At 42.4% G+C, this 9,832-nt stretch overlaps 2 protein-coding genes across 2 annotated transcripts; one reads left to right on the plus strand and one right to left on the minus strand.

The window, feature by feature from the left end:
• Positions 1-1,499: 1,499 nt before the first annotated feature.
• Positions 1,500-6,546, plus strand: LOC118416538 (zinc finger protein 239-like). Its single transcript, XM_035821667.1, has 2 exons — positions 1,500-2,683; positions 3,596-6,546. Exon 2 carries the CDS (start codon positions 3,622-3,624, stop codon positions 4,510-4,512), a length of 891 nt encoding a protein of 296 aa, XP_035677560.1. The 5' UTR covers positions 1,500-2,683; positions 3,596-3,621; the 3' UTR covers positions 4,513-6,546.
• Positions 6,547-6,564: 18 nt separating this feature from the next.
• Positions 6,565-9,585, minus strand: LOC118416212 (CMP-N-acetylneuraminate-poly-alpha-2,8-sialyltransferase-like). Its single transcript, XM_035821295.1, has 4 exons — positions 9,561-9,585; positions 9,027-9,264; positions 7,969-8,529; positions 6,565-6,879 (listed from the first exon to the last, which is right to left on the minus strand). Exons 1-4 carry the CDS (start codon positions 9,583-9,585, stop codon positions 6,600-6,602), a joined length of 1,104 nt encoding a protein of 367 aa, XP_035677188.1. The 3' UTR covers positions 6,565-6,599.
• Positions 9,586-9,832: the final 247 nt, after the last annotated feature.

Consider the following 9,832-nt stretch of genomic DNA (forward strand, 5'->3'; position numbering starts at 1 on the left):
TACTCTCTCTTGCCCTAGTTAGTAGTATACCAAATATATAGTAATAGCCTTAGTTAGCCGCTTGGCCTACACGTAACACTCGTTTGGGGGAGGGTATGGTGAAATATTCTTCAGAACCGGAGTTAACATACTGCGTTCCAACATCTGGAAGTAACACTTACGGAAACATACGATCCTAACGGAAAACATACGATCCTTACGGAAAACATACCATCCTTACGGAAAACGTACGATCCACTACAAAGTAAAATACGATCCTTGCGGAAATCATACGATCATTACGGAAATCCATACGATCCTTACGGAAATCATACGATCCTTACTAATTTGTTGCCGCCACACCAGGTCGGGCTCTGTTCAGACTAACATCCTTTCTTTACTAGCCTAGCGGTATAAAATACATCCATGTGTCACCCAATAAGTTAGCACTACGCCGGTAGTGCAGGTGGAAGTTTTAGGGCTTAGCAGAGTGGGATAATCTCGATATCGTTGGAAGAAATGCAAGTTCCAAGGCCACCATGTTGAATTAGTAAGGATCGTATGATTTCCGTAAGGATCGTATGTTTCTTAGTAGTGAATCGTATGATTTCCGTAAGGATCGGATGAATACTTAGGCATCCCTGGTCTTGTAGTTGTATGCTGGAAGAAAACAACTTTCCAACAGACCTGAGTCAGCAATACAGATGTGCCCTATGTGGCACCGCCATGTAGGGCTGATACCAATTAGAATTTTACCATGGTCGATATTGAGGAGGGCCCCCAAGGAGGGGGGGGGGGGGGGGTACCGACAAAGCTCTAAGCTAAATTCGGGAAAGGCGGGTACGTAATACGCTAAATTATGGACGCTTCATTACGCTCTACGCTAAATTGCGAAGTTTCCAAATGCATTGTGCAAATCTTAATCGTCTTCTGGGTGAATTCCACCGACGGCAGAACACGTGAAGAGGAGATCCAACAACTTGAACTTATAATTCCATCAACAATATTCAAACAGCTACTTAGCCGATATAAAAGCGCCCGTCTTGCTGGCCAGAGGCGGCGACAGCAAATTTCTTATGTGACGTTATTTTCAGCACTTGTAGCATCGAAAGCGGAGACGCGACAATCTTAAGGGGCGTCCCGGGGGCATGCTCCCCCGGGAATATTGTGAAATCTTGACCCTCTTAAACACTATTTTCTGCATTTTGAAGGGCAAACTTTGCTCACAGACTATCTATCTATCGGTCGGCCGCAAGGCGGGCGACTGCAAGTCTCCACTGTTTCTTGTCGGCAGCCAGGGTTTTGATCTGCCCCGGTGAATCTGCCCCACAGACTAAGCTAAGTTGAATGGCATTTCAATTAGAAATTCACATGGTCTCAGCTTTAAGCTGTTGATGACAACACCCCCAAACATCATTTTCAGATTTCGAGTGCTGAAACTAGTGAAAGCACGAACTGTCGCAAGGTACGTACGGGAAAATCTTAAAATTTGTACCCTCTGAAACACCATTTTCTGCATTTTGAGGGACAAATTTTGCTGGCAGACTATATGCTCAATGTAATGACACTTCTGTCATGACGTCAGAGAGAAGTTTTTGAGGGCGACGAGCGCTGGAGAGTCGTGAGCGCCGGAGGCCCAAGCCGTCGCCCAGAGGCCAAGGCCCGCCCAGAGAAAAAATTGAAATCTTGACCCCCTCAAATGCCATTTCCTGCACATTTTGCTTGTTTAATAACCAAGTTCGGTAAAGAAATTTCTACTAGTTGGGAGGCGACGGTCCCGCAACATATTTTCACCATGTCCACTGCCGAAGGGGTGAGCCAATTGTAAGGAAGGTCCAGCGAAATTTTGAAATCTGGACCCTTTGAAACGCAATTTCATGCCTTTTCACGGGTAAACTAGCTTTGCCGGTAGACTAGTTAAGTTTAATGAAATTTTGATTACGCTTTACGAACAATTCATATGAATTACGTTTTACGGTAAAACCCGGTTAGCTTCTACGTAATACGTTAAATTAAAGGGGCCAATATCGCTCGACGCAAAATTACGCTCTACGTTGAATTCGAGCGTTCCCGCTACGGAGTACGTAGAATTAAAACCGTCGATTACGCTCTACGGAAAAGGGCTTGCGGGCCCCCATTGAGCGAAGGAGGCCTTAGTACTGTATGCGTGCATTATTCTCCAAGTTGAGGTTGTGTCGGAGCGAGTCGGTAAAAATCCTACTAGTATATCTCCGCGACTCAACCCCTGCTTGGAGAATGTGCTGGCATACCAAAACATTTTGACACCATCATCACCGTACGGTCGTCAAATGATTGTACTGCACTGCAGCCTGTTGTTTTCTCTGAAATACAGCGTGTGGCTGACAAATATTTTGCCACCGTTTCACCACATCAAATCTTGTAGTCTTGTAGGATTTGAACCGACATGGCAGAACCTAACTCGCATTACCGATACTTTTTCAAATTTTTCTATCCGCACTATTTTACATCCGCGCCCTGTGGGTTCTTGGGTCGCGGATGGATACAGTCACTCTATTCTGCGGTCGGATGTTTTTCAGGACAGCACGGTTGATAGTTTAAACTTTGAGAATTTGAAAACTGTTGCCTGCGTTTATAGAAGCTCTCATCAGCTTTGTGTAAGTCCCTGGTCCAAGACCATCTTTAAGAAGGTCTCAGGAACCAGTTTATCAGGAAGACGTTGCAGGTAAGTACGAAAAGTTGTGACTGTAGATTGGAAAGAAAACGCCATGATTATGACTTGTTTTGTCACAAATTTGTGAGGCCCCAGGAGTGTAGCGAAAACTTTTCACCCGACCTTTAACCGAACTTGAATCTCGAGCAATGTGTGTAAACAGAACATAGTCATATACTCTCTCTTGCCCGACTTTATCAAATATTTTAGCTCGTTTGGGGGAGGGTATGGTACAAAATTCCTCAAAACCGGGGTTTGCTGCGTTCCAACATCTGGTTTCAACGGACACTTTGAGCACGCGTGTGAAGAGTTAGGGGGAAGTTCATTAACTATCGCGCAGTTGTAGGGGAAGGGGAGGCTGTTGTTTGCCTTCATTTGTTTATCACCAGGACGTTATTACATCCTTGTTTCATTCAAACTTGGTAGCTGTTCATTTGTCAGCCAGACAGTCGTGGAACTTATGTCGCACATGAAAATGCAGGAATTGTTTTGTGTCTGTGTGTGCGCGCATTCATTTTGTGTGTTGTGTGATGTGCCTGTGTATGATATGTGTGTGTACATGTGTGTGTGTGTGTGTCGGAGATGTACATGTGTGTGATGTACATATGTGATATGAATCTCTGAATCTGTGTTTCACCGAGGTCGCTCATGTTTGTTTTATTTACTTTGGAACAGACAAGGACAATGTGGCACTGCACACTCAAGTTAGTAACTTATTTTAGCAGTACAGATAGAAGGTAAAGATATTAATTTCTCTCCCCCACTGAAGTCAGGCACCCATTTTTACACCTGGGTGAAGTGAGGATAGAACATTGGGGCCACGACAGGTACTAGTATCTCGAGCCCAACATTTTACCAGTTATGCCAGATTTGCTCATGTTTAAAAGCCATACCAAATTGACTTGTTTCATATGACCTTTGCAGAAGTGATTTGGACCATTACTACCATCATGGCAACCAGTGGAATTGGCTCGGATGAAATGGGAAGCTGTTTAGAAGGGGAGTTTGGTGGCAACACTGTGACTGCAAAACACTACACGTGTGAGGAGTGCAGCAAGCAGCTCAGTTATCCGAGTCTACTGAAAAGACACCTGCGTTCTCACACAAAACCCTACAGGTGTGAGGAGTGTAGCAAGCAGTTCAGTCAGCTGGATCAGCTAAAGACTCACATACAAACTCACACAGGTCAAAAACCCTACATGTGTGAGCAATGTGGCAAACAGTTCAGTGAGCTGAGCAGTCTGAAGAAACACATGCGGACTCACACTGGTGAGAAACCATACAGGTGTGAGGAGTGCAACAAGCAGTTCAGTCAGCTGGGCAATCTAAAGACTCACTTTCGCACTCACACAGGTGAGAAACCCTACAAGTGTGGGGAGTGCAGCAGGCAGTTTACAACCCTAAATCATTTAAAGAGGCACATGCAAACTCACACAGGGGAAAAACCCTACAGGTGTGAGGAGTGCAACAAGCAGTTCAGTCATCTGTGCAATTTAAAGAGTCATGTGCGTTATCACACTGGCGAAAAACCCTACAGATGTAAGGAGTACAGCAAGCAGTTTAGTCAGCTACATCATCTGAAGTCTCACATGCGTAGTCACACAGGCGAGAAACCCTACAAGTGTGAGGAGTGCAGCAGGCAGTTCAGTGAGCTGAGCACTCTAAAGAAACACATGCGGACTCACACAGGTGAGAAACCGTACAGATGTGAGGAGTGCAGCAGGCAGTTCAGTCAGCAGAATGATGTAAAGAGACACATGCAGACTCACACAGGAGAGGAACCCTACAGGTGTGAGGAGTGCAACAAGACTGGATCGACTGGATCGTGTAAAAAGACATGAAGACTCACACTGGGCACAGTTCTTAAAGATGTGAGAACAGAAAGACTCGAGAACTGGTGGTCTGTATGATGCTGATATTCAGAGTCTACTGGGCTGCTACAGTGGTCTGGGTGGCGACACCCGACATAAGTCAAGTACATAACTCTATCTGAAGCTTGAAAATACAAAGGAAGAAAACAATGACATTCTGAAAGTGGAAATATTTGTTTTTTTACCACTAACAGTTTATGATTTAAAATATCAGTCAGTTGGATGTACAGATTCTTCAGGATAAAAAAAAGGGAAAATGAAAATAAGAAATAGTTCCGGTCTGCTTCTAGTGTTGTAACAGTTTTTGTTATTTCTGTTCTTTCTGTTTTTATTTAGTTCGCGCCATACAACTGCTAACAGTGTAGGACTGAGGTGAGGCTTTTTACTTACCAGGGCTCGAAATACTGGGTGCATGTCACCCAAAATTGGAGCTGTGCACCCAATTATTTTCTGTGGGTGCACAGGGTGCACCAAAATATTCTTTTTTCATTTATGTATGTAAAGATATCAAACTTTCAAAGAATACTATTACACAGCATATTCTCGGCATCTAAGTGTTAGAAAGATGATAAAAAATGTCTGTCATGGTACTTGTTTAAGAATTTGATAGCTTGTAACTAAGTTTTATTATTAGGTTATTAGTTGAATGTAAGTGGTGCACCCCAAAATTTTTTGGTGCACCCAATTTTTTTAACTGGGTGCGCCAGTGCACCTAATCCCAAAAATGGATTTCGAGCCCTGCTTACAGACTTACAAAGTTTCACTATAACTGTTCTTGATTTTCTACTTATTGAAAACAAACGATTTTACATCTTGATTTTGAGACTTATGGATGTACAACATATGTTTGACAGAGCACATTTACTATCTAGTGTTGTGAGTTGTTAGCTTTAATTATAACTCCATATTCAGGGAGGCTTGTATAGCTCCCCCTGGCCATGTACTTTTGAGGAATGATAAATAAAGTTGTATGCAAACATTTGTTTGATAGTTTAGTTTGTTTCTATTTACGAAAGTGTTTTCACAACCATAACAGTTGTTATCTGTATTGTGTTACATGCTGCATAGATAAAGCCAGATTTTTACTATTTACTGCCATAAATATATAGCTGTTACTTTGTAATTGTAGTTCTACATTTAACCAGGTAGCATTTCATGAATTTTTAGCAAAAAGTAGTTCTGTTGTTCTTTGTTTCATTTCAACGTATATGTAGAGACATGTTTGGTCAATTTTGTATATTTACAGTTATCCAAGTTACTGATATTTCTGTTTTAGTCTTTGATGTGCTATTGAAGTGACGTCATATTAAAGCAGCTTGGAATAGAAGTGTTTCGCTCTATTACAACAAGACAACAACTGGGTAACAATTGAATTAAAGTTCACTGTACCTTAAGGTTACTCCAGTTCTCTTTTCTCTTATGTGGTAAAAAAAAAGATCACCGTTCAACAGAAATGCAGATCAGGTATCAAAATTGCTTTATGCTTATGCAATATACATGTATGTGCAAAATTCCTGATTTAAATGTTAATAACTAGCCTCCTATGTTGCGTAATGTTGTATTATATCAATTTCTCATTAGCCATGCATATTAAATGGAGATGTGAATACTTTGTGTATGTTTGAGTATAAAAAAGAGCGTTCAGCACCAAGGACAGGTCAACAACCCACAACCAATGATTTTTTTGGGTCATGAGGTAAAGGGATGTCTTGCCAGTCATATAACTTCTCTTGATTCATGGATATAAAGCATTTCATAGCAAACCTGAAGAAGTGAGCACCTCTACATAGGGACCACCTGGCCAATGTGAACACTTTTTTGTGGTCTCTTATATAATTTACCCATTCATACAAGAATTAAGAATCCTGTCTTCAGTTGTCAGATTTATCGGACTCGAGACACCTGGCAAACATTACACCTATAAGTTGTAATGGTTGATTACCTTATTCGTCACTAGCCTGATTGAATCTCGCTTATAGCAGCTCGCCCAACATCGGCCGGCCTCTGTGGGGAAGGGCCAGTTACAGCCCCGGACAGCAGAGTTTGTGTTACACAGACTAATGTACGTCATAACAAGGCTCTGTATGCAGTACCAGTGCCTTCCGCTGGTGGAGCGCCTGCAACGCCCGATACTCTTCAGTCATTTCGTGAGTAGGATCGAAGTACCGTTTTTTCATGTGTCCATAGTAGTGGTATTTTATCCTTTGTCCATCTCGGTCCGTTAGAAACGGGTAGAACCCGTACAGGTGTATCTGGTCGCACAGGCAGGCCGCAACGGTGAATAAGACGTTCCCTGTCGATGGTCGGTTTACCCTGAACTCTGAGTTGTTCCACATCCTGGGAAGGTGAAAGTATGTATCTTTTCATATGTAACATTTATAAGTACGTAAATGGTAATGCACAAACGATAAATGCACAATTTTAGTAGCCTCCGTCGTAGACTATCATCATTTATGGGGCAGGAGGCACTGGTTAGCGATTTTCAACGTTGGCTCGAGCCGGAGCGAACACCTTTCCTCGGCAAACTCTCTTTCCCGGCATAAGAGAACTTAGTCAACGTAAAAATCGCGAACCAACACTATCAGCACCCCTCCCCCATAAAATAAAAGCAAGTGTCGCTTGAAGTCTGCGACGGAGACTACAATCTTGTCATCCCGATAGATTCTAAGATTGATAGGCAAATGCTGAAACTGTTGTAAATAAATCAAGAAGTTCTAAAACAAGAAATCTTTTAAGAAAAGCTGTGCATTGCCGCGTATTTCATGACTGAACTGCTGAGAGCGACACCTAACTTCTTCAGTAGGAAATGCAGCAAAAGGGGATATTGGAAATTTACCTCATTATCATAATTTATGTCACATGAATTATTGGCACATTACAACAGGTTTTGTAAAACCTTTTGACCCACAATGAATATGCATTATTTTTCATTACCAAATAAGTTCCTTCTGATGCCAATTGTGATATATCTTTATATTAACCTGGTGAGTTAAACCGCTAATTGATTACGCTGGACCCCATACAGTAACATGCTCTAGAAGAAAGTTTTATACTCGCCTGAATGTACCATGTTCTAACTAGGCATTGTAACTCGCAAAGGAAAGAAGGGCCTTTGGAAGGGCTGGGTTAAAAGGTCCGTCCATTGATCCAACCATGGAAGAAAGCTGGCATAAGGCATTGCCGCTGGCGCGGCAATGCAAAAAACCTCCAGGGGTGCTATTTTCCAATATAAATGATGACTTCAGGAAGTCAAAATTGCATGCTACATTATCCTTTACGGAATACACTGCCTGAAGAAGTCCCCAAAATCGGGCTACAGACAATTTCAGGGGCAACAAGAAAATAAAATGTCATTGATGCATGAATCTATTGGATATAACACCATCTTAAGTTCTGGAGTTAAGGCACCTGTCATGAAGTACTTACGCCATTATCTTTTCATTTGTGTTCCATGGCGCGTACGATAACTTGACCGGCAGTTGATATTGAAGTATCACTCTGTTAGTGATCTCCACGTTTGTATATCCTATGGGCGACACAAAGGCAGGGATGTGCAGAATCTGGTCCTCGAGGAGACGCAGTCGTTTTACAAACTTCTCTCGTAGGACCGATTCATTTTCAAGGTCTCCTTCGTAGTTGTGCGAGAGAACAGACGGATTCATGGTGGTGAAGTTAGACTTTGTCCCCACGTCCTTCTCATAGCCTTCAATTACAGGAAGGTTCGATCTGAACACGAAGTCTGCTGAGTCGATCTGAGGACCACAACGGCTGCCTAGCAGGATCCCAGAATTCCCCACGACAGCACAAGACCGGAAGTGCTTGTCAAGAAGGGGTGACGACTCGGGAACTAGGCGGTAGAATTCTTGGGTTATTTTAGGCTTCTTCCCTCGCCGTTCGAGTTCGTACCTGATGCGTTTTCCTGGGTAGACTTGGGACTTGTTCACGGTGAGGTCTTTGTTGGGGTTGAAATAGGTCAAAACCCACTTTCTGTATGAAGAGCATTTAAAAGGAGTCAGCAGGAAAGTTCATCTGAGTTGGTCAAATTCAACCTCCTTGGCAAAATGCACTATGAAGAGGTAAACTACGCCAAATAGCAGTTTCTCAAGGTACTGGTTATGGTTTAACGGTTCAAAGTCATATCCAGTTGCTTGAGAAACTGCTATTTCACGTATCTTATTACCTGTATGTATAATAATAATTTTGACCGTTTCTAAAATCATATCCATTTGTTTTGAGTAACTGTTACCCCTGTCAAGTAGAGTTTGTGAATGTCTTGTTTCATTCTGACATTCATTATTGTAAACTTCGTGCTTCTTGTATGTAATTTCCTGCCTACGCAACTTTGGACCCTATCTTAACTGTCTTCATGTCGCCAATCTCTGGCACCTGGCCCTTATACCACCTTCGCCCTCACATCCTGTCACTTTAAAGTATTCAAATACTTGTGGACATACACCAAGACAAGCAGACACTGTTTTCCACACCTTATTCGTTCAACTTCCGTCCTATTGAATGTCGCTTCGCTGGCCTCTGTTGTTCCCGGTGATTTAATCCTGTTTAAATGCGTAAAACTTGCAAAAAAAGAGTGGTATTGCGATAAAACTTTAAGTGAATAATCACTAACCTCCTTTGCATACTTCGAGCAGGGCGCTGTTTGGTTAGTTTCCAAGTTGGCTGAGGCTCCCCGATAATGCGAAACTCCTTCCACGGTCAAGTACCTTTCTAGGCAAAGTCACTTCCACGGCAAACTCCCTTTCCCGGCATTCGAAAACCCTAGCCAACTTTGAAACCAGCCAACCATGAGTCAACCAGCCCCTTCTCCCACGTAAAATAAAAGTCAGCCCCACCCGAAGTCTGCGAAGGAGGCTATTAAATGACCATGACTACCAACAAAAAATGGAGACAACATCCACATCTATGTACTAGGCACATTCTACAAACACTCATTGAAAACGCACTGAAAGAGATACACAGATCGATGCTACTGAAGTGAAGTGACACGGACTGATATAACATACTTCGCGTAATTCCACCAGGTGTCATTATACCGCCACCTCCAAAAACGTTGTTATAGAGGCCTTCTCAAGGTTGTCTTCAACACCTAACTATCTGAATTGTATTACATTTAGGATATTTTAACATTAAGTATTCAAGACAATCTTGGGAAGACCTCTATACTAACGTTTTTTTTAGTTGGCGGTATTATGCCAACTGGTGGAATTATGATAGTCGATGTTACCCTGGGGGTCCAAACGACACCGGTTTTATCAGTTGTAAATAAGAGTTCAGA

The sequence above is a fragment of the Branchiostoma floridae genome, chromosome 5, assembly GCF_000003815.2.
Source record: "Branchiostoma floridae strain S238N-H82 chromosome 5, Bfl_VNyyK, whole genome shotgun sequence".
Classification (NCBI taxonomy): domain Eukaryota; kingdom Metazoa; phylum Chordata; class Leptocardii; order Amphioxiformes; family Branchiostomatidae; genus Branchiostoma; species Branchiostoma floridae.